The 25,828-nt window shown below is 44.9% G+C and overlaps 1 protein-coding gene across 2 annotated transcripts in view; it reads right to left on the reverse strand.

The window, feature by feature from the left end:
* Positions 1 to 15,274: 15,274 nt before the first annotated feature.
* SMTNL2 (smoothelin like 2) overlaps positions 15,275 to 25,828 on the reverse strand; it is a 92,528-nt gene continuing 81,974 nt past the window's right edge. For both annotated transcript variants that reach the window (XM_033922680.1, XM_033922679.1), the window contains one exon: positions 15,275 to 15,982. In XM_033922680.1, the coding sequence (XP_033778571.1) occupies positions 15,856 to 15,982 (127 nt within the window). In that variant the 3' untranslated portion in view covers positions 15,275 to 15,855. The remainder of the gene's footprint in view (positions 15,983 to 25,828) is intronic.

The raw sequence follows: 25,828 nt of genomic DNA on the forward strand, positions 1-25,828 counted from the left end.
AGCTATACTCCCACATGCTTTTCCCGTTTACATAGAAACATGATGGCAGATAAAGGCCAAATGGCCCATCCAGTCTGCCCATCCACTGTAACCATTATCTCTTCCTCTCTCTAAGTCTAAAATCAGACACAGTCTCTGTCTCCACCACCTCTACTGGGAGACTGTTACATCTACCACCCTTTCCGTAAATAAGTATTTCCTAAGATCTCCTCTTAACTTCATCCTGTACTGCTTTCATTGCATGCTAATAGATCTCATGCATATTCATTGGGGAAATCCTGAAAACCCGACTGGATTGCGGCCCTTGAGGAGGGACTTTGACACCCCTGTACTAAGGCGTGCTAGCTGATTTAGTACACGTTAAATGCTAATGCGTCCATAGAATCTAATGAGAACGTTCTAAATGTGAACATTTGTATTTTCTATAAGACTTTGAGCTGAGAGCCGGTGCCAAAAATCTGAACTCAGTGTCTTTGTGACAGCCTGAGTAATGGACAAAGACCCTGAATGCTGGCTGTCCAAGCATTCTGGACTGAAACTTGCAACCCGTCTAAACAAATTAATAAGATGCGGCAGTCGGGCAGGTTTCATTTTGCCATTTGAAAATTGCTAGTAACTTGCACATTCCTATTAAATACCATATAGTGGAAGTGAGGTGTCCTTTTTATAATCTGCACTTGCAATCACATTTTCCCGGTTCTGAAATGTTGGTGTCAGGTCAAAAGCGCGCCGGGACAAAGGCACGAGCAGACAATTGAGCGCAGCGCGGAGGCGCGCGCCGAAGAAAATTACTGTTTTTAGGGCTCTGACGGGGGGGGGGGCATGGGGGGTTCTCCCCCCACTTTACTTAATACAGATCGCGCCGCGTTGTGGGGGGTTGTAACCCCCCACATTTTACTGAACACTTTTTCCCTGTTTTTAGGGAAAAAGTTAAGTTTACAGTAAAATGTGGGGGGTTACAACCCCCCACAACACCGGCGCAATTTCTATTAAGTAAACTGGGGGTGCTCCCCAACAAAACCCCCCGTCGGAGCCCCTAAAAACAGTAATTTTCTTCGGCGCGCGCCTCCGTCTTGCGCTCAGTTGTCGGTGCGCGCCTTTGTCTTCCGTGTTGTTGTCTATGAACCGAAATGTTAGTTTTCAGATGCAGTAAGTTTTTTTTCCTTTGACTTCATCGTTGCCCATTGTTTCATTCTGACTTTGGGCATGAGATATTGATCACTTCTCTGAACCTTTTTGCGATTTGAAGTTATTTGTTGTTGTGATGTAAGCATTTGTGTTTAATTATCTCATGTCACAATGATGTACTTCCCTTTATTAAAAACAAAGCTATGTATTGAAACTGGTCTGATTTGCATGGATCAGAATTAAAAAATGTTCAGCAATTTCAGTTTTTGTTCAGTCATTGAATGCTTTAGGATTCTTACACAGTTGCTATTCTAGTCTGCCAGATTTTCTGTGGTCTTCCAATGATCTGTTGCCTTACACTTCTCCATTGTGTGCTAAGAGAACATAAGAACATAAGCAGTGCCTCTACTGGGTCAGACCCGAGGTCCATCGTGCCCAGCAGTCCGCTCACACGACGGCCCAACAGGTCCAGGACCTGTGCGGTAGCCCTCTATCTATACCCCTCTATCCCTTTTTCCAGCAGGAAATTGTCCAATCCTTTCTTGAACTCCAGTACCGTACTCTGTCCTATTACATCTTCTGGAAGCGCATTCCAGGTGTCCACCACACGCTTGGTAAAGAAAAACTTCCTAGCATTCGTTCTGAATCTGTCTCCTTCCATAATCGAAAGGGAAATGTGTCTAAAACCCCACCTAAATCGGCACTTGGACAATCAAAAAGAAAGGTCATCCAAGTACTGATAATCGAACAGGGTTTTAGATGTATCTAAAACCAGCTTAGGCCTTTTCACTGCTTCTGTGTGCCCAGAGCAAAAAGGGGCATTTTTGGAGGAGTGGGTAGGGCAGGAGGTGGGTGGGGTGTGGGCTGACCTAGACTTGGTCATCTGGCAGCCATAATCGAAAATTTGATAAAGTTGCCTGTACGCAACTTATACATTTTGACTTAGACCATGTCAAAACAGGTATAAGTTCAGTTCAGCGGCCTAGGCAACCCATTCCCCTCCCCCCCCACAATTTTCACCAGCAGGAGAGATGCCCAATCTCTCCTGCCAGCACTCCCCCACCCACCCAAATGTAGCCCATCCAGAACCCCCTAACCTTTTTTAGATGGATGGATGGGTCTTTCCTGCATCCGGCCGGCAGGCCCTCCTTCGCTGGAATGGCAGGCCTGCCCCTTCCTGGTGCAACTTGGGATGCACCGGGGAGGGGCCTAAGCCCTCATTGGCCCAGGTGCTTAAGGACCCTCCCATAGCAGGGGCCTTAGGCACCTGGGCCAACCGGGAGCTTAGGCCCATCTCCCAGGCGGCTTCTGAGACTGGGCGTCCTATACAGAATCCATGCCTAAGTGTATAGCCCTCGATGGGGACTACCCCAGCTTTGTTGATTGGGCTGAGAACTATTTAGCAGTCCCTCTTACATAAACATGGTGAGCCAGTCTGAATTTTTAAAACCGGCAACTTATGGATTAAGAACTGGTTCAAAGAGAGAAAATAGAGAGTAGGGTTAAAAGGTCAATATTCTCAATGGAAAAGGGTAAATAGTGGGGTTTCCCAAGGATGTGTGTTGGGACTGCTGCTTTTTAACATTTATCAAAGATCTAAAGATGGAAATAACTAGTAGAGATACTTAAACTTGCTGATGATACAAAGTTGATCAAAGTTGTTAAATTACAAGAGGATTCTGAAAAATTGCAAGAGGACCTTGTGAGACTGGACGTCAAAATGGCTATTGACATTTAATGTGAGCAAGTGCAAAGTGATGCACGTGGGAAAAAAGAATCTAACTTATAGCTACGTCATTCAGGGCTCCACATTAAGAATCACCGTCCGGGAACAGGATCTAGGTGTCAACAGCTAAGAAAGCAAATGGAATGTTAGGAATTATCAGCTGACTGATAGAATGCTATTGTATTGCTCCAGGTGTGGCCGTACCTTAAGTACTGTGTGCCATTCTGGTCACCTCATCTCAAAAAATATCTAGTGGAATTAGAAATGGTACAGATAAGGGCAACAAAAATGATAAAAAGGGATGGGGTAACTCTCTAAGTGGAAAGGCTAAAACGGCTAGGGCTCTTCAGCCTGGAGAAGAGATGGCTTTATAAAATACTGAGGGGAGTGAAACAGGTAGATGCGAATTGCTTGTTTACTCTTTCTAAAAATACTAGGACTAGGGGGCACGCAATAAAACTACTAAGTGGCAGATTTCTAAACAAATCGCAGGGAATATTTCTTCAATGTGTAGTTTCATTGCCAGAGAATGTTGTAAAAGCCGTTAGCTTAGCAGGGATTAAAATTGGTTTGGATAACTACCTAAAAGTCCATAAGCCATTATTAAAATGGACTTGGGGAAATCCACTGCTAGCCTTTGGGTATAGTATAAGTGACCTTGCCTAAAGTTAGGCACAAAGGTGACTGATGACAGTGACGTGGCAGAGGGAAGGCCCCGGCCGGGAAGGCCGCGAAGCAGCCTGTTCAGAGCACTGCCGCCGCTGCTATTTTTGGAAGCCTCAAAGCTGAGGTGTGTCAGTCTCACAATAGGAGGGTCAGTGGGGTTCTGCAGCCCAGGGGGATGGGAGGGAGGGATAGAAAGATGCTGCACAAAGGGATGGGTGAGCGGGAAGGAAAGATGCTGAACTTGGGGGAGGGAGAAGGGAAAGAGGAAGAATTGAGGTAGAGGAAAGGAAGGGAAAGATGATTGTTGTACATGAAAAAAAAAAATACATTCCCCCCAAATAAGCTCTAATGTGTTTTTTGGGCCCAAAATTAATATGACTATCTTATTTTCGGGGAAATACGGTACCTTACTCTCGGTACAGCTTTTCATATTGCATTGGGCTACTTCAAACTTTAGCATGATCCTATCCAGGAGATGGCAGCACTAACCCATGCTAAACTCCACAGCTCCTCCGGGTCACATATTCTGTAAGGCAGCTATACTTGGAGTTCCCAATCCATTAGGTCATGTTTTAAAACAGAAACAACAAATAACTAGCTCTGGGTTTCATTACATAGACATCTGCGGGCTAAAGCACTGGTTTAAAAAAAAAAAAAAAAAAGGCTTATTCTTTGGATTTTAAAGAATATTTTCCTAAAGCGCAGGCCTTTATGGTAGTAGGATCTATTTACTGATATAATCATTCTTGCTTACTACTTGGTGTGTTTGCATCTGGATTTTTTCCCCAATAGTCTTGGTAGTTGTTAGTGATGAGCTACAATGGAGAAACGATAGGGCAGATGGAATTCATCAATTCTGGTTGACTTGTGTCGGTTAGAAAAATGGGCGGAGAAATGGCAGATGAAGTTCAACGTGGAGAAATGCAAGGTAATGCATTTAGGCAGTAAAAATAAGGAATACGAGTACAGAATGTCAGGTGCAACTCTGGGAAAAAGTGAACAAGAAAGGGATCTGGGTGTACTGATAGATAGGACCCTGAAGCCGTCGGCACAATGCGCGGCAGCGGCAAATAAGGCAAATAGAATGTTGGGCATGATAAAGAAAGGAATCTCGAGTAGATCGGAGAAAGTTATAATGCCGCTTTATAGAGCAATGGTCAGACCCCACTTGGAATACTGCGTCCAACATTGGTCTCCCTACCTAAAGAAGGATATAAAACTGCTGGAGAGGGTGCAAAGGCGAGCAACTAAACTAGTGAAGGGTACGGAGAAACTGGAATATGAGGATCGACTTAAAACACTGGGATTGTTCTCCCTTGAGAAAAGGAGACTGCGTGGGGATATGATCGAGACCTTCAAAATACTGAAAGGAATCGACAAAATAGAGCAGAGAAGATTATTTACATTGTCCAATTTGACACGGACAAGAGGACATGAAATGAAGCTAAGGGGGGGCAAGTCCAGGACTAATATCAGGAAGTTCTGCTTCACACAGAGAGTGGTTGACATCTGGAATACTCTCCCAGGGGAGATTATTGCGGAATCGACAGTCCTAGGCTTCAAAAGCAAACTAGATGCATATCTCCTTGAGAGAGGCATATAAAGATATGGTTGGCTATAAAATAAGCCAGGTGTATACCTAGCAGGGCCTCCGCGTGTGCGGATCGCCGGACTTGATGGACCGAAGGTCTGATCCGGAGATGGCGCTTCTTATGTTCTTATGTTCTTATTAATTAGAGATGCTCCTAATCTCGTTTATAAATACACTTCAATGGCAAAACGATTCTAGAAAATAATATTAATAGGAACTCTTAAATCGGCGCAATGCGTTACATTAAGAACCTAAGAAGTTGCCTCCGCTGAGTCAGACCAGAGGTCCATCCTGGCCAGCGGTCCGCTCTCGCGGCGGCCCATCAGGCCTAAATGCCTGAACAGTGTCCCTGACTAATTTTGTAACTGCCTCTAATCCTATCCCTATTACCTACCTCTGCTCCTACGTCTCACGCTATAAATATTTGCGATTTGCTCAAAAACTATACGTGTTAGGAGAAAACTTAGGCTAGTTTCATATACAGGAGGTCAAATTCTATAAAGCAGGGGTAGGGAACTCCGGTCCTCGAGAGCTGTAGTCCAGTCGGGTTTTCAGGATTTCCCCAATGAATATGCATTGAAAGCAGTGCATGCAAATAGATCTCATGCATATTCATTGGGGAAATCCTGAAAACCCGACTGGACTACGGCTCTTGAGGACCGGAGTTCCCTACCCCTGCTATAAAGTAAACCTCATTTTCTTCTTGCCCCAGAAAAAAAGTTAAAATCTGTTGCGCAGTGTATTCAAAGCCATTTAACTGGGTAACAGAGCCTCTTGCCCAGTTCACTAATGCTGAGCAGGGCCCTAAGGTGGCACATACCAGAGAGCACAGCTGAATATCTCTTCTGTTGTAACCACTGAAGTTGAAACGGGCTCTTGTGTGGGCAGTCCAGGGTTAAGTCTACACTTAATCACATAAGTGCTGATATTCAGCTCTCAAGTAGAAAAGTTAACTGGCCAAATAAGACTGCATCAATAGCAACCCTAACTCTGGTTGGTTTAAAAGACTGTCTGCTGCCGGCTATTATGATGATGGGTTCAAAACAAAAGAACTAGTCTACCTAAGAAACTCACCTAAGACCCAGGGGCTAGATTCACTAAGCCCACCTATCAACTTCTGACCCCTTTACGACCCAATTTCCCTCCGACCCGATTCACTAACCTCTGTCCCGATCATCCTCTGATCCGCGCATGCAAATGAGGGGGACAGCATTCAAATGCAGGCAGGGACGCGATCCACAAAACTTTTCAGGGAACAGCGACTGGGCTGGACGATCCAAAAATAAGCGACTGCTGAGGACTGTTGCTGAGGTCCTTTCCGACTGCCCTGTCTTCTGCCGCCCTGCTCTCTGCCCCGCTTCTCTGCTCTCAGCCCCCAAATCTCCTGCTCTCTCCTGACGCCCCGACCCACCGCCCTGCTGTTGTCCCGAATCTCTCCTGCCTGCCGCCCCAACTCGCCCCGAATCTCTCCTGCCCTTCCTGCAGTGCAAACCCGTAGTTTTAACCCGTGGGTTTAAAGTGGGTTAAAACCACAGGCTCGCAAAAAAAAAAAAACAGTTTAAAAAAAAGTTGCTGCTTTTAAGCAGATGGTCTGCGCAAGCGTCGGGATTGCTAGAGAGCGATCCCAACAATCAGATGGGGGTGCGATTCCGATTGCCCTCATCAGCCCCCTCCCCCGTGCCATTTCTGAATCTAGCCCCTGTACTGTAAACCCATTTAAGCTCTGAATGACAGCTCTGGAAGACTGTCATAGTATGATCTTATAAGCATTTGCTTCAAATTACTGTAAGAATAACAGATTTTGCATGCTTTCTGTAACCTGTCACAAGGTAAAATCAAAATGCATGCAAGTAAAAGCTTCCACATATCAGAAAGGGTCTTTTCTTTTTTCTTTGTTTAATAAGCAGCAAAGTCCAAGAGAGAGCAGCTATCGAGCAGACAGACTTGGAGACTTTGTATTATCATGTTCTGATGGAGTAGTGCTGTGCAAAGCAGTTTGCAGACGCGTTGCATAATTACATTCCAAGACAGTCCGACACCAGGCTTTTTGCCATGCTAGGTATGTGAAAGGATTACAGCAATGAAAGACGGGTTTTGATGGTGTATTTACACCGTCTCACCTTTCTGAAGGTGAGCTTTTTTCCCCCCCTTTTGCACGGCTTGACCTTTATTGCAGAAAAGAACTGGCCTCCTTGGGTATAATGAATGTTGGGAATGATTTTTTTTTCTCTGCTCAAGATTCCAGCAGCCTCTGATGGAGAGGCAGCAGTCCCAATAGATTCACAAGAGGCCTGAACCATTGGCGATAGATTTGTAATGGACAAAGAGTGACGGACTCCGCACCGTTCACAGTTGTTTCAGCGTTCGCTTAATAAAAAGCAGCATTCAAGGGAGAGCGGTGTCTGTGTTCTACAAAATCATGAGAAATGACAAATATACCTTCTCCTACCATGATCTAACGCCCTGGCAATCGATACTGTCGCCTACTCTCTCTGACATTAACTGGACTACCTACTGGACGAAACCTAATCGCCCGCTGCTGTCTTCCAGAGTATCCCAATCCTTGTACTTTGTTGTGTGGCATGCGATATGGACACCTTACTGCATGTGGAAGGCAAAACTGAGATCTGATCCTGCCTGTTGGCACTGTCAAAAGTCTGATGGCACCTTGGATCATATGTTATTTCACTGTCCTGCCATTCGTCCTTTCTGGAACAGTGTTTGGGAGACCATAAAAACCCTTACCACTTGTCGTTCCGATATTTCCATTGACATTGTTATACTCCCCTCTCAACATCCTTGTTTTGCTAATACGAACTGTCCTTTAAAGCTGATTGACACTATGTTTGCTGTCGCTCTTATGCATATTCTTAAGAACTGGAAATCGGCCCCATATTTAAATTATACGTTTTGGTGAAATTCATTGTGTCTGTACAATAAACATGAATATGCTGTTGAAAAACGATGTATTTCCAACCTTCTTTCTGTATTACCTGTATCACCTTAGAAATTTATTGAGAATTCAATCAATATGTTTCATTAACCATTCCATAATTTGTTTTCTGATTTCTTCTCCCTTTTCCTTTTCCTATTCTTTCTTTCTTCTTTCTTTTGCATTTCCTGGATGTTTCTCTTATATAAATAGCTCTTTTTGAGTCACTTTACGATGTCACTAGTTCGTTGGGCTATGTACTTATTCTTATATTTATGTATGCTGTATTCCTTTCTTTTGTACTACAAAACTTTACAATAAAAATTTTGAATAAAAAAAAAAAAAGAATTGCTCTTCACAGTACAGTAAATATTATTCGTAGACAAACGAAACAGGGGTGACGGGAGAACTTGTTCAATAACGAGCTGGTCAGTTTGGCGTCAACCGCATGAGTCGCGACTCCATGTCAGTTTTTGTAATGTCCTCTAGAGAGAATCGCTTAGCTGCAGACGTGATGGGGCCGATTCGATAAATGGCGCCTAAATCGTCCGGCATCTAAAACAAAACAAAAAAAAAATGGCCGCGTGTCCGACTTAGGCGCCGTTTACAGAATCACGGCTCGCGGCGCCTATTTCAAAACTTAGGGGCCTGAAATGTAGGCGAGGGTTTTAAAGGCCGACATTTCAGGCCCCTAAGTTTTAGGAGAATCGCGCTTAGCGCTGCCTAAGTCATGCTTCGCCCATAGAAACGCCCGCTTAAGCATTAGACCCCACTAGGTGCCTATCTTGTATGGAATCAGAGTCGCCTATTGCACAATTACATTTTTTTAAAGCAAATATTGAGGCTTTTAATCAACCCCAACCTAGGGTTACCATATGGCTCCAGAAAAAGGAGCAAAACCCAGATGTCTCAATCCGTCCTCCTTTTTCTGGAACCCTACCCCAACCTGTAATCAGTCATGCCCTTATTTGAAAGTAGAGAATGACACGGGGACAAATTTGTTCCTGTCCCTGTAGGAACTCAATTCCCACATCCCGTCCCCGAAAGTTTTGTCGCTGTCCCTGCCTCATTCCTGCCTTAAGCGCACAAGCCTCAGACACTTATGATTATAAAGTGTTTGAGGCTTGTGCAGATGAGGACGGAGCTTAGGCATTGGTGGAATGAGGCGTTATGACATCACAATCTGAGCTCTAGAATGTTGCTACTTATGATGTTGAAGCGTTTGAGGCTTGTGCAGATGAGGACGGAGCTTAGGCATTGGTGGAATGAGGCGTTATGACATCACAATCTGAGCTCTAGAATGTTGCTACTTATGATGTTGAAGCGTTTGAGGCTTGTGCAGATGAGGACGGAGCTTAGGCATTGGTGGAATGAGGCGTTATGACATCACAATCTGAGCTCTAGAATGTTGCTACTTATGGTTTTTAAAGCATTTGAGGCTTGAGCAGATGAGGACGGAGCTTAGGCATTGGTGGAATGAGGTGTTATGACATAACAATCTGAGCTCTAGAATGTTGCTACTTAGGATGCTAAAGTGTTTGAGGATTGTACAGATGAGGACGGAGCTTAGGCATTGGTGGAATGAGGCGTTATGACATCACAATCTGAGCTCTAGAATGTTGCTACTTATGGTTTTTAAAGCATTTGAGGCTTGAGCAGATGAGGACGGAGCTTAGGCATTGGTGGAATGAGGTGTTATGACATAACAATCTGAGCTCTAGAATGTTGCTACTTAGGATGCTAAAGTGTTTGAGGATTGTACAGATGAGGACGGAGCTTAGGCATTGGTGGAATGAGGCGTTATGACATCACAATCTGAGCTCTAGAATGTTGCTACTTATGATGTTGAAGCGTTTGAGGCTTGTACAGATGAGGACGGAGCTTGCAGGAATGTGGCAGGGACAGGAAAAGAACTCACAGGGATGGGAAAATGAATTCCCACAGGGACAGGGAAAAATTGGTCCCCGTGTCATTCTTTAATTGAAAGTAAGAATTTTTCTTGGTGAAACAAATTGTGCAAGAGGCCATTTTCTTTGGTGACGGAATAATCGCGCGCCAGATGCCAGCACGCCTTCAATTTGGCGCAAGACAGAAGCGCGCGGGGGAAAATAATTTTTAAAGAGCTCCGACTGGGGGTTTGGGGTGGCAACCCCCCCAATTTATTGGTTAGTGTTCGCGCTACCGGTTTCACCCCCCACATTATAGAGAAAACGGAACTTTTCCCGTAAAAAATCAGAAAAAATTCCGTTTTCGCTATAATGGAGGTTTCCAACCCCCCGAACCCCCTCTCCAATAGCAGCGCGAACACTAACCAATAAAGTGGGGTGTTGCCACCCCAAACCCCCCGTCGGACCTCTTTAAAAATTACTTTTTCCCCCACGCGCGTCTGTCTTGCGCCGAATTGTCAGCGCGCTGGTGTCTTGCGCGCCACTGTCTATGAACCTTTTCTTTGGACTTTCTACACATGCAGTTTGTTTTCCAGAGCCTAAGTTCCTTCACTTTACTAATCTGATAATAGTATAATTCGAAATCTACAGTACTGTTCATCTAAGAAAAAGGTTTCAGCTACAACTTATTTAAAAATGTTCAATTAGATTCCAACAGATGGATTTCAGAGAATATCTCATGAAACATTATACATTAACTTAAAGTTTTATGCCAACAAGATGTAAGGGAAAAGTGAAACATCTCACGTTAAAGTAAAACAGTGGCAAAATAGCATATGAGTCGTTTTTAGCGAAATGTTGAAATACAAGAAAGAGAAAAACAAGATTTTTTTAACACAAACCAGCAGGGGCATAGCCAGGATTCAATTGTTAGGGGTGCCCAGGGAATGGGCAATGCGTTTTAAATCTACCCCACCCCCCTTGCTGAATTAATAACTTTACCTTTGCCAGTGGGGATGTCCATTTCCCTTCAGCTGTGATCCACTGCCAGAAACTTCCCCCGGTCCTACCTCAGCAGTGAAGAAATTGGCAGCAGAGAATGACACGGGTACAAATTTGTCCCCGTAGGAACTCAAGTTCCCCGTCCTGTCCCCGTGAGTTTTGTCACTGTCCCTGTCCCATTCCTGTAAGCTCTGCCTTAACCGTGTTTGAGGCTTGAGCAGATGAGGACGGAGCTTAGGCATTGGTGGACTCTGAGCTCTAGAATGTTGCTACTTAGGATTTTAACATGTTTCAGGCTTTTGCAGATGAGGACGGAGCTTAGGCATTGGTGGAATGAGGCATTATGACATCACAATCTGAGCTCTAGAATGTTGCTACTTATGATGTTAAAGCGTTTGAGGCTTGTGCAGATGAGGACGGAGCTTAGGCATTGGTGGAATGAGGCATTATGACATCACAATCTCAGCTCTAGAATGTTGCTACTTTTGATGTTAAAGCGTTTGAGGCTTGTGCAGATGTGGACAGAGCTTGCAAGAATGGGGCAGGGACAGAAACAGTGACAAAACACACAGGGTCAGGGAAATTGAGTTCCCGCGGCGAGGGGGAAAAATTTGTCCCTGTGTCATTCTCTAATCGGCAGCCTCCTTCCCAGCCACTAACTCGGGCACTTCTCACGCATGCTCAGCTCACTGCGGCATGATAGCAGGCTGCCAACGTCTCTGCTGAGGCAGCACTGGGGCAATTCCTGGCAGTGGATCTCATTGGCTGGTGGGAATTGGGCACTCCTGCCAGCCATTCAACAGAGACTTTGGGTCGTGGAGGGGGGCCTGAGCCCAAACTGGGGGTGGGCACAGCTTCAAAGCCCTCCCTTGGCTATGCCACTGAATCAGAGGCATCGGTGAAATCTAAAAATGGAGAGCAGATACAAACAAATGTAGCACTTTTACAAGAGCTTTCACAGTTTAGCTTTTCCCTTGGCAAGGAAACATTTTAATCAACTGATCAATTAGAGTTTGGGCATTAGGGCTTTTTCAATGAGCAGCAAGCTGCAATGAAGTGATGGATTCTAAGGACCCCTTTTGCTAAAGTGTGCTAAGCTATTAATTGGTATACCGGTAATTATCAGTGTGGACTGTGTGTTATTGTACGTACCACTAACTCATGCTATTTTAGCAAAGGTCCCATTTTAAGCAGTGAGAGTGAGACGTAGTTATCGATAACCAGGAAGATAGCAGGTTAACTGTAGCCCTATTTCTAACCTTAGTTAGAAATCTGGGGGAGCCCCTGCACCCTCACCCCTTAATTAAAGAAAAAAGGAAATGGCTCCAGAAATCAAAATCACCGCTCTATGTAATCAAACTTAGCCAAGTATAGGGCAGTGATGAGGTTGGCTCGTAAGCATTGGTTACCAATGGAAAACGGAATTAAATTTAAAATCCTGACGCTGGCACATAGGGCATTATTGGAGTTACAACCATTATATCTCTCTAATCTCGTGTTATTTTACACGAGATCTTTCAGTGACAATAGAGTAGCTGTTCCCTGTATCTCAAAGGCTCACCTGGACTCAACCAGAAATGGGGCCTTTTTCGACTTGGTTCCAATATTGTGGAACAATTTGCCAGTAGAGTTAAGGAAGGATCATTTCAAAATTTTAAGAGACATCTAAAAGCACATTTTTTTTTTTTTTTTCAAATGGCTCTCCTGAATTAAAGAATGGAATGGGGAACGCAATCTGCATTAATTTGTACCGATTCGTATCGATTTGGATTTATTATTTCATATAACGGTTTTAGTGGATATGTTTTAGAAATGTTCATTTCTTTCCTTTCCTATTAAGTTGTGATGTACACCGCTTTGATCCTTTTTGGCTTTATAGGCGGTATAGCAAGATTTTAATAAACATAAGTATTGGTGGGATGAGGCAAATACTAGTTTTGGTTACCAGAGACTCAAACTCTTCACACTAAGTGGCGAAGTTGTCAACGTGGGCTACCATTAAGACATGTTTTGTCACTAATGCATGCTCAGAGGCCCTCAAAACAGGGCTCCGAGCTCCAGAAGAGGTTCAGGGGGCAAGGCTGGGGCGGAATGGGGCGTGACTTGGGCGGAACAGATTGGGACTGGGTGGAACTGGGCGGGCCTGGGGGGTGGGGCCAAGGGTCCAGATTTTACAATCAGAAAATCTAGTAACCCTAAGCAGGAGGCCTCCAACTGCATTGCTGCAAGTAGAGGTTGTCTTTTCGATTGTTAGGGACAGGCAAGTTGTCCCTGGAGTCTTGCAGAGCTTGCTTGGCCCTCGCTATTAAAAATGTGATAGTGAAACAGCACACCCTACTGGTAGGACTGTAGTGGAGGACTCTCGCTCAGAGGGAGCAAAGCTTGGATTCCCCATTTCACAAAGGGAAGATAACATGTATGAGGTAAAAATTCCACGTCTACTTTTATACGTGCTCAGTGGGTTTTAAAAAGGATAGAGGGGTTGCCTCCTTAGTGCCATAAAGATGTTGTCCATCTCTGAAATGAAACATTAAAATTATGGTCTTGCTACTTAGTTGGTGGCTCTTTCAAGTGTATATTTGTAAAATGGGGCAGCTACACATGGAAGTGTCGACACCTCCACGTGGAAGCTGCTGGCTCTGTGCTGTTCATTTTCTCAGTGTATATTTTTATAAAATGACCACTCCCACTGTACAAGGGGATTCTTGCCTCTTCTTCGATCACATTGCCTCCTTATTTCCCTGACAACCCCACTTAAGAGCAGAATTGGGCAGCAGGGTTCAAGGACAGTTTTGTACCGTCAGTGGAGGGTGCACAAGGTGCGGGGACTTGAGTGTGGGCCTGGGCGAGGGGGGGCGGGGAGGCAGGGGGCCCTTAAGATTTCTTGCCCCAGGGCCTGGCTTTGTCTCTTGGTGGCCCTGACTTTATGAGGTGTTGAAAGGTGATAACATCAATCCATTGTATTATCAAGCTGCTGCGAGTCCCAAGTTAGGTTCAAGTGAAAGCATAAGAACAGAGAAAGGGAACGGGGACTTGTATGTTGCCTTTTTGTGGCTTTGGCTTTTCAAAACTGACATTCAAAGTGGTGGGCACTGGAGGATTAAGTGACTTGCCCAGGGTCACAAGGAGCAGCAAAAGGATTTGATCTCACAACCTCTGGGTGCAGAGACAGCAGCTCTACCAGTGAGCCACACCTTCCCAATACTGGGACCTCACTTGGTCAGACCAACGGTCCATCTGGCCCAGTATCCCGTCTTCATGGTGGCCAATCCAGGTCACAAGCACCTGGCAAAAACCCAAATAGCAACATTCCATGCTACCACTCTAGGGCAAGCAGTGGCTTCCCCCATGTCTGTCTCCAGGGCAGGATTAACCAATAGGCCTAGTAGGCACGTGCCTAGGGCCCAAAATGGTCAGGGGGGGCCCGATGAAGGAGGGCATCAACATTGTTTTTTTCCAAATGGCGATGGACCCCTCCAGCATCGATCGGCAATGCGGGCCCCACCCCGATCGGCAACGTGGCCCCCAACCATCGACGGAAAGTAAGACAAGCAAGATATCACCACAAAATGCATCCATAAATTCGAGAGCAAAAATCACAGCTGGAGAACTTGACCCGTTTCTGTGAAAACGCCTGAGCCAGGTGTCATTTGATCCAACTGAACACATCAATGTTCCTTTGCTGAATTTTATTGTCATATGTGCTGCTTTGCTAGCCTTAATCAAATAAATGTAGCCTTGAACTCATAAAGCTTCATTTAACAATGAAGGCAAAAACGCTTTAAAAATGCGTGCCACTGCGAACCTTTAGTAAAGCAGAAATCTTCACTAGAAGTGGTTTGAACTCATTTCTCTACAGTATTACCTTGGCCTTTGTTTTGGCTATCCTTGCCGGAGCCCTGTCTTTGTGCAGGAAATGTACCCGTCACTCACGGTATGTTTTCTTCAGGATGTGTCTGGCAGGCAGCTTGGGTTTCCAAAAATTTGAGGAGCCGAACAGGAAGTGGTTTTTCCTTGTGGAAGGGAAAGATGGCCTTTGAAGCTGCTTTCAAGTCCAAACTCCAACCCACCGGCCAAGCACCAACATCTGTCTTATCATTCCCTCTATAATTCCCCCACCTGAGCACTGTGTATAGATGCACCTTCTTGTCCATTTTGTCTGTCTTGACTAGATTGTAAGCTCTTCTGAGCGGGGACTGCCTCTATATTTTGCGCTGCGTAGGTCTGGAAGCGCTATAGAATTAATAAGTAGTAGTTTTGCTACGTGTGTTATATATTTTATATAATAACTAACCTAATTTGCATAGCTGGTTTTGCCAAATGTGCATTATTAAAGGAAAATAAAAGCTTTCTACTTTTAATATGAAGATCTTGTAGCCACCACATTAAGAAGTCATTGCATAAGCTGCCACCTTCAGCCAGTGAATATGGCGCTTTCTCATTAGCCTTATTCCTTTCCATCACACTGGACACATAGTCCTTACAAAAGGAGTTTAAGCATATTTCTCTGGGGGGTTTTTTGTTTGTATGATACACATTATAGACAGAAATATATTCTTCATCTAGTTTTGTCTTAATGTTGCTGTAGAATTCTAATAACTGTGCAAAACCTCAGCCCTGTTCTTTCCTGTCCCTGGTACCATAATGCTGCCTTTCACTCTTTGCTACAATCGTGTTTTCAAAGATATCGCAACATGCACCAGTTCAAAACGTTCCACCTTTAGCGGCTGCTCTCATGGCCCACCGCTAAAACCACCTTAAGGAGTAACACAGCAGAAAGGATGGCGTAAATACGACAGGAAACTTTTCAAGCAGCAACCACTGTGTACGGCTTTTAAAAATCACAATCAGGTGTAGATACAAATTCTTAGCATCCATCCGGTGAGGTTTATTTATAAGATAGCAGATGGTCCTGCACAGGGTCTCACTGAAAGCGGCGTAGGTGATTGTACAAGGACTGGACGTAGGTGAAAACGCACATAGGGTCTGGCTTGCGTCCCATCAGTAGCATGTCTTCCACTTCTATAAGGCGGTCGCACTGAGCCAGTTTCCTGTAACACAGAACAAACATCACTTATAGTAGGCGTGAATGCCATTGTTTCTAGCTAAAATATGAGAGGAGTAGAGGAATAATTCTATAAGGAAGGTGCCAACATTTCATAGGCAGCGGAATGCATTTCATTGGGGGGGCCCAAAGGCTCCGGCCTAGCCCCAGCATGACCTCTCTCTCCAGCTCCCGACTCCCCCACCTACCTTCCCTGGCTGCTGTAATTTTAAATTTTCCGGCAGCCGCCGTGCAGCGTCAACAAGCAGGGCTGCCCCAGAAGTCTTCAGTCTGCAGTGACGGCTGACGGAAGATTTAAAATGACAGCGACCGGGAGTAGAGCCGTAACTGACTCTTGACTGCCAATTTTTGGCGAGGCCATGGTCCCCGAGGCCTCATCTTTTCCGATGCCTATGCAACATATACACACAGATTATACAAAATAGTAGCAGATATGTACGTAAATATGAATGTGAGATACGCACTTATGTAGAAACACTACATAGAAAAAGGATGGAATCTGATGAAAGAAAAATTTAAATGACCTCCTAAGTGGAGTGAGCTTTGACGGCAGCTTCAGAGAATGGGAAGTAAGACCAACGTTAGATAGACTTCTATGGTCTGGATCCCATAAATGGCAGAAACAAATCCGTAGTTGGGAAGTCGCATATATTCAAGCGGACTAAAAGCAATCGATCATGAAGCAATGGCCTGGTTTCCTTTTCCTCCTTTGTCCTTTCAAGTGGTCCATTACATAATCGTCCCAAACCTTTCTAAATATTATGCATTGGACAGTGAAGTTTGCCTCTCCGGTAGACGTATCGTACAAGTAACAGTAGCACCGTGAATTATGAGGATGGCTGCATAGCTTGGCGGGAACCCAATGTTGCTCAGAGTGATTGGGGCTGTGCGATGTCACTGTGCAAATATTCCTGAAATGCACACAAATGTTCTCTGGGGATGGACACAAAAGAGCAATTATTGTACCTGCCAAAAAAAGAAGTGTGTTGGGTAATATGACTTTGATTTAGGGGGAAGGGGAGGAGGTTGTCATTTCTTCGCTGCTGTGACTGCTTTTGTTCTAGCTTGCTGAACCTTGTGCGCACCTCCATGGCCCTAGCTCTACAAATTCTGAGACTAGTCTGTATAAATTTAATCAGTATTAAAAAAAAAAAAAAAAAAAAAGACAAGCTTGTTATGCATCTTCTTTTTATTAATGATATCTGTTTCATTCTAGAGAGAACAGTCATTTGGAAAGCTCTTAACCATTCTAGTAGAAAGTTAAGAGGGGTGCAGCTGTTCTGTTTGTCATCACAAACCTTTCTCTAGCACCATTCCATTACATCTAAATTATGTATACTGCATTAAGAACTGGAGTACTTGGAGCAGTGATAGGATCTGGTCTAGTATCTCTCTTGTTTTTCTTAACTCTCTCCAGGGTCTCCTGTCCTCTATGTCCAGCATTGTTTCCCTATCCATCTTGTCTAGCATCTTCCCTCTGGCTCCCTGTCTCTTCCCCCCCCCCCCATTTTCAGTATCTCTTCTGTTCAGCTTCCCCATCTCTGTCTAACCTTCTTGTTGGGTCCAGTATTGCTCCTCTGTGTCCATGGCCATGGATATTCATTGACAGGCCATCTCCAGTGATTGGCATTGAATATCTGGTTCATTTTTGTCCAGCCTAAACTTGGCTAAGTTAATATTGAGCGCTGGCTGGTTAAATTTATAGCAGCCTAAGACAGACCTGTTATCTGTGTGGTCCAACTTGGCTGGTCAGCACTCAATATTGGTGGCCATCGTGCAATATAGCCAGCTAAGTTTTAACTGCTAAGTGTGAATATGTAGTGGAGATAGCCAGCAATCATCTGCTATTTATATAAGATATCAATCAATATTTGAGAGATCTTCAAAATGTTTCCGCACTTTTATTTTTGTAAAACTCTATTTATTAAATATCTCAAAAGCAAACGACATCACTTTTCTACACAATCACCCTGTTTTGCGATACATTTTACCCGGCGTCCTGGTAACACGCCCTCTTACCACGTGTCCCACCCCCAACCATTTCCTGCGAAAATTTGAAAAGTGCGCAAACCTTTTGCAGAACCCTCGTATATTACCATAACTCAGACATTGTGGCCTATTGATGCAGTTACAGGTGTCAAGAAAGCTCACTCCCAGGCACCCCTGACTTCAGTGTCCTGCATTGACTGCCTGGTCAAGGTAAATACACTGAGAAGTGCGTTTATTCTAAATACGGTCATTCCCTGTGGCGCATGTCATTTTCAACACACCATTTCATGGGTTTTTGTGTTGTTAATACTGCGCACTCCTCAGAAAGCGTGTGCCCTCTACGTGAACGGTGATGGGACAAAAGCGCACAAGACTTTGGTGCGCGGACATTGCAGCGCAGACAATTTGGCGCAAGACCCCAGTGCGCCACCTAAAAAGTTACTTTTAAAGAGCTCCGATGGGGGTGTGTGTGTGTGGGGGAAAACCCCCCCCCACACACACACTTTACTTCATACTCTTCGCGCTAACGTAACTTTTTCCTAAAAAATCGGGAAAAGTTAAGTTTACTCTATAATGGAGGGTTCCAACCCCCCCCCCCAACGGCAGCGCGAAGAGTATGAAGTATCCTGGGGGGTTCCCCACTTTAAAAGTAACTAGTTCCCACTACATAAAGTGGAAAGAAGTGAACATTTTCGGAAGAGTGGGCACTCTTCCCAACACAGCATGCCTTCTTAATGATATCGCTCTTCTAACAAAAAATAATAACCCCCCCCCCTAACAACACAAACATGCTTGTAAATGACACAACCCAAAAATGTTCAAGCTGCACACTCTTAAAAATAAAAGCACACAAGCAAACACGGAAGTATTTCAGCACTTCAATGCCTTTCCTTTTTAGGCTCTCCAACCCATAGAATTATTGTGAAGACATTATCTAAAGAGGCCTGTGTCCATTCACGTATCCTCGGACAAAACAGTTCCCGATGACGTGACAAAGTCACCAAACGCGCTGCACTGGAAGAAAAACGCAGTGTCCCAAACACGCACAAGTCCGTGTTTTCAGAGAAGGAATGAAATCCTCCACAAAGTCCCAACTGTTTTGGGATGGATGGCGATTAAGGTGAAACGTCAGGGAGCACTCCATTTCAAAGCCTCCGCTCTGCTGCTCCCCTTTGAGTTGCTTCACCCATAGCAGCTCACCATGGCGCACGTTTCCACACTACATTTGAGTGTGATTGCAGACTTTATGTATTTATTAGGATTTATTCACTACCTTGTTGAAGGAATTTACTCGTGAGTCGATACTCAAAGCCTAGCGCCGGCTTTGGCGTGCCGCCTGAAGCTCTAAAGATTTCAGAGCGGGCACTGAATTGGCTTGGGTTGATTATTTGATTTACCACTATTGACGTAAGTATTTAGCATTAAGTGAGGTCATACATGCCCAAAAAAGACCCCCCCCCCCAAAATAAACAAACATCTAAAACAAGAGATTTCAGGTATGTTTAGTACAGTCGGTTTTCTGGATATCCACAATAAATAGGGATGAGAGAAATTTGCATGCACTGCCTCTACTGTATGCACATATATCTCATGCGCATTCATTGTGGATGTGTCCAGAGGACTGGGTTGAGAGTTACTGCTACAGAGGCAGCCTGAGCAGAGGTGTAGCAATGGTAGGAAGCGTTTGGGGAGGTGATATATCCCCGCACCCTTCTCTCCACCACTCCGCTCCTTCCCAATCGAGGGCCCTTAGGCACACAAGTCCACTGGGCCCCCGGCCCCATTTACCTATTTTCTTATTTACTTCTTTATTTCCACTTGATTTCTTTTATTTTAAAATTCAAAACAAACAACAAAGAACATATGAATTGCCGCTGCTGGGTCAGATCAGTGGTCCATCCTGCCCAGCAGTCCGCTCACGTGGCAGCCCTTAGGTCAAAGACCAGTGCACTAACTGAGACTAGCCTCACCTGCGTATATTCCAGTTTAGCAGGAACTTGTCCAACTTTGTCTTGAATCCCTGGAGGGTGTTTTCCCCTATAACAGACTCCGGAAGAGCGTTCCAGTTTTCCACCACTCTCTGGGTGAAGAAGAACTTCTTTACGTTTGTACGGAATCTATCCCCTTTTAACTTTAGAGAGTGCCCTCTCGTTCTCTCTATCCTGGAGAGGGTGAACAACCTGTCTTTATCTACTAAGTCTATTCCCTTCAGTATCTTGAACATTTCGATCATGTCCCCTCTCAGTCTCCTCTTTTCAAGGGAGAAGAGGCCCAGTTTCTCTAATCTCTCACTGTATGGCAACTCCTCCAGCCCCTTAACCATTTTAGTTGCTCTTCTCTGGACCCTTTCGAGCAGTACCATGTCCTTCTTCATGTACGGCGACCAGTGCTGGACATAGTATTCCAGGTGAGGGCGTACCATGGCCCGATACAGCGGCATGATAACCTTCTCCGATCTGTTCGTGATCCCCTTCTTAATCATTCCTAGCATTCTGTTTTTCCAATTTGCCACCGCTGCGCATTGCGTGGACGGCTTCATTGACTTGTCGACCAGTGCTCCTAAGTCTCTTTCCTGGGGGGTCTCTCCAAGTACTCCACCGGACATCCTGTATTCGTGTATAAGATTTTTCTTACCGACATGCATTACCTTACACTTATCCACGTTAAACCTCATTTGCCATGTTGCGGCCCATTTCTCGAACGTGTTTAAGTCACATTGCAGGTCTTCGCAATCCTTTTGCATCCTCACTACTCTGAATAACTTTGTGTCATCTGCAAATTTAATCACCTCACTCGTCATACCAATTACCAATATTGAAGAGCACGGGTCCAAGCACCGAACCCTGTGGCACTCCACTCGTGACGCTTTTCAAGTCCGAGTATTGTCCATTTACCCCCACTACCTGTTTCCTATCCGCCAACCAGTTTTTAACACACGTGAGTATTTCATACCCGATTCCATGGCTCGCAATTTTTTGAAGTAGTTGTTCATGCGGGACCTTGTCGAACGCTTTCTGAAAATCCAGATATACAATGTCGACTGGGTCACCCTTGGCTATCTGCCTGTTTACTCCCTCGAAGAAGTGCAGCAAGTTTGTCAAGCAATATCTTCCTTTGCTGAAGCCATGCTGGCTGGTCTTCATCAGATTGTGTCCATCTAGGTGATCAATGATGCGGTCCTTTATCAGCGCCTCTACCATCTTTCCCGGTACCAGTTACACATGCAAAATATTTGTCCCATTAAAAAAAAAAGTCTCCCATCACCGATGATGGCCCTCTCCGATGAACAAGTAAATTAAAAAGTAGGTGTTGGGTTGGTTTCATCACCACCTGATATTCAAACCTTGGGAAATAGCTGGCTGTCTCCCACGGTCCTATGGCAAACCCAGAAATTCAATACTGGCACCATATTTGGTTTTTTTTGGGGATGGCCAAGACATAGCCGGCTAAGTCATAGCGGACAAAGAAAGACCACCTTTTTAGGCAGGTCTATCTGGCTGCTGAATTTAGCCAGTTTCAACTGTTGGTACAGTCTTTAGTCTTATTGTTATAGATTATTGTAATATAGTTGTCTGGTACCCAGCCCTGCCCTGTTCCCTCAAGCCCCGCCCCTTGCTACATTAGAAACCATGTGGTTGGGAGACCTAGGAAGCAACGGGGAGGGAGAAGAGAGAGAGAATGAAAGGTCCTGTGAGTTGAGAAGAAGGAAACCAGCCCCCCCTGTTTCATTTTAATCTGAAGGAAAAGGCAGAGAAAGTCCACACTCATTCCACTTCTCCATCCCCCAGTTAGCCACCCCATCTAAGTCAGGGACAGAGAGCCATCAGATTGAAGTGCGCTAGGGCCTTAATGCGTGCGTTTCCCAAGCGCACCTTCGTAAAAGGAGCCCTAGTTAGTGATGCTCACTAAGCAAAAAAAAAGTGCTTCGATGGTTTCTGTGGCAGGAGTATTTCTTTGGAATAGTTTGACAGGACTGCTTAGATATTGACGAGTTTGTCAGTGCTGAGAGAATGTGGGAAAATCCTCTTCCAAGAACAACAGAAGTAACTCAAATCCAAACACCGAGCCGGAGAGGGGAGCAAGGAGGGGGTGTCTCAGTTTGTTTCATATTAATTCAAGCTTGCCTCTACAAGAATAATTCCAAATGTCAATACTGGAATTTCTTTTTTTTGTTCCATTGCACTCAGCCTCTTGCTGTCAGTTGTAAAGGTGAATAATCTAATCCAAACAATAAATAAAAGAAAGGGCTAAACAAAGATTAATATCTCATCTGCTACCCAACAAAAAAACTGACAGGTTTAATTTGGCGGTTTAATTTGGAGCAGTGGTACACCTGGTTTTTGTAAGGTAGTGACAGGCCAGGTCATCTCCCTTCCGTTTTCAATCATAAGATTGTCGGTCACAGATATCATCTAAATTGTTTCTCTGCTTTGAAGTCGCAAACTCTGCAAACCTGAACTGGAATTTTTCTAAAGCGTGAGTATTAATAATAGGGTCGATAATCAAAAGGGTTTAACCAGGCAGGAGAGGTTCCTGCCTGGTTAAACCTCGCGGAGCCAAACGGCTGCTGATATTCAGTGGCATTTAATTGGGGAGTGCCACTTAATATATCTGCTAACCATCCATTCTCTCTCCGGTTATTAGGAGTGTTCCCGAGGTGGAGCTTAGCCAGAACGCAGCCAATTACCAGCGATATTCAGTCTGATGACTGGCTAAGCAAGCACATAAAATTAGGATAGCAAAAAAGGCTGTCCTAACTTCATGCACTGAGTCAACCAAACATCGGTCTGAATATCATCTGGTGCCCAGTTACCTTCTGGGTGGGTGCCCATACCTAGATATTAAATATCCAAGAATGACATGGGGACAGAATTTGTACCTGACCCTGTCCCCATGGATAACCATGGGAAGCCATCCCGTGTCATTCTTTGGTGTCTATCTCAACCTCAGTCCTTCTACACCAGCATTCTTCAACGCAAGGCTTGAGGGTCAATGGCTGGGTCCATTCATACTCCGATTCTTATGTGAGCCAAGTATAGGATAATGAACCCATTGTGACATCACTGATGAGGTTGGCTCTTAGGCATTATGACATCACAATATATGCTCTGGATACCAGAGATTGACATTCTTTAGTGTCTATCTCAACCTCAGTCCTACACCAGCATTCTTCAATGCAAGGCTCGAGGATCAGTGGCTGGGCCCATTCTTACTCTGATTCTTAAGTGAGCCAAGTATAAGTTAATGAAGCCATTGTGACATCACTGATATGCTTGGCTCTTATTGGTGGAATGACACATTTACTTAATAGAGATCGCACTGGCGTTGTGGGGGGTTTGGGAGGTTGTAACCCCCCTCATTATACTGGAAACTTAACTTTTTCCCTGTTTTTTAGGGAAAAAGTTAAGTTTTCAGTTTAATGTGGGGGGTTACATCTCTATTTACCATAACTCAGTCATTGTACCACTAGCTTTCCAAAAAGTAACATAGTAGATGACGGCAGATAAAGACCCGAATGGTCCAGCCAGTCTGCCCAACCTGATTCAATTTAAATTTTTTCTTCTTAGCTATTTCTGGGCAAGGATCCAAAGCTCTACCTTGTACTGTGCTTGGGTTCCAACTGCTGAAATCTCCGTCAAAACCTACTCCAGCCCATCTCCACCCTCCCAGCCATTGAAGCCCTCTTCAGCCCATCCTCCACCAAACGGCCATATACAGACCCCCCCCCAATGGCAGCACGGAGTATGAAATAAAATGGGGGGGGGGGTTCCCCGCCATACCCCTCGTCGGAGCTCTTTAAAAGTAACTTGTGGTCTCCTGGCTAGTTCTGGATCTCGGCATCTCTCTGCTCTGAGGAAGGGGGGAGGGGACTTGGGGATTTTTTTTTTTGGGGGGGTCTGTTTTTCTAGGGGGATGCATCGTTTGTTTAGGTGCCCTGGGGTCATCAGAGTCCAGACCCTGGGGGGGAACTTGGTTTGCGACTTTCTACTTCCTGCTCTGGCATTCCTCTCCCACTGGGGGGGGGGGGGAAGGGGGGAGCTGGTGGGTAGGGCTTGTGGGTAGAGGTAACATGGGGCGGTTGGGGGGGGGGTTTGGGGTGTGTATGCTTGACGCATGTTTTTATCATGTTGTATTTGCCTGTTTCTTTTGTGCAGGCATTTGTTGTTGTTCTCACTTCTGCGGGTTTGTCATGTCAATAAAAATGGTTTACAATCTAAAAGTAATTTGGGGGTCTTGCGCTGAATTATCTGCGCCACAATGTCGTCTCGCGTGCTTTTGTCCTGTCACCTCAACCATCTAGTGATGCCTAACTAAAATTTGCACAGAACTGTAATGAATGTTTTTTTTTTTTCCAAAATCATTTTTAAACTGAGTTTTAATGGTGTTTTTGATCGAAACGCCAATTAAGCTCAATTTTTTTTTGAAACTTAATTTCCACACAAATTTCAGTTAGGAGTTGCTAGGTGCCGCCCACCTAAGGGCCTAACGGTGTCTCACTTAGGCACCATTTAGAGAATCTGCCCATTCCCCTTCCATACCACCCCTCCCCCCATGAGACTTTTTTAACACAGCAATTAGTACACTAACAGTTAATACACTGTGCTAGAAGCCAGATTACATATCTAACACAGCTTAGAAAATGGAGAAAACTTTTCTGCCCACGTTCATATGAATCACCCGCTATTTGGTATCCGCTTGATATCCCTTGTTTTTAACCTGTTCAGACCTACTGCTGGGTTTTATCAATACTTAGCAAAAAGGTCAGCAAGTGTGGTCCGCTGCAACTCCCATCGCATTCCAGTCTGATGGGATAATCATGCACTGGGTAGCGTTCGCAAAATGCAGAGCATATGCGATGCCCTTGCAAGATAAATCATGTGAAGAAAGACCTGTCTCCCCGAATCAGCAGCACAGGCGTGGGAAAGGACAGGCTCGAGGTTGCTCCGAACCGGGGCCGTTCTGTACCTACCGTCCCCTGAATGTAACGCGACTTGACCTACAACTGAAAAGGGCCTGAGCCAAATCTAAGTAAATAAAAAGATATAACAGAGCACATGATAGGAAGTCTATGCTACAAAGGAAAGTACACGCCAACTGTTCTTTGTAGGCTTCTGGTACAACATTTAGGTGTGAGCACATCCTCCGAAGTGTTGGAGATACTTTATTTATTAATAGCATGGGTGTCCAACCTGCGGCCCTGATAAGTATTTTGTGCGGCCCCGGTCGAGGGCGATGCAGTGTTTTCCTCTGCTGCCCCCGGGTGTTTACCATCTTGCCGGCTCCCTCATCTGTCTTGCTGCAGCATTTGCGATTTGTGCGGCCCCTGAAACATTTTTTTCGGCCAATGCGGCCCAGGGAAGCCAAAAGGTTGGACACCCCTGATTTATAGCATTGATATACCACTTATAACCTTAGTGGTGTACATTCAGGTACTCAAGCTTTTTCCCCTATCTGTCCTGGCAGGCTCACACTCTATCTAATGTACCTGGGACAATGGGGGGATTAAATGACTTGCCCAGAGTCACAAGGAGCAGTGTGGGATTTGAACCCACAACCTCAGGGTGCTGAGGCTGTGGCTTTAACCACTGCACCACACACTCCCCGCATAACTTACGCCACGAAGGGGGGCTGAAAAGTTCTCAGCCCATCCAAGAAGAGAATGGTGTGGACACGGTTCGATCAAGTTTATTTTATTTTTGATATACAGTGAACCCCTGCAAATTTGCGGTTCGCAAATCGCGGTCTCAGTCATTTGCGGTATTTTCCGACCGCCTAGTACTAAAGTCATGGTTGCACCAATCAGGAGTTGCTTTGATATGCCAGATAGCGTGTCAAAACAGCT

This window comes from Geotrypetes seraphini, chromosome 15 (genome assembly GCF_902459505.1).
Source record: "Geotrypetes seraphini chromosome 15, aGeoSer1.1, whole genome shotgun sequence".
Taxonomy (NCBI): domain Eukaryota; kingdom Metazoa; phylum Chordata; class Amphibia; order Gymnophiona; family Dermophiidae; genus Geotrypetes; species Geotrypetes seraphini.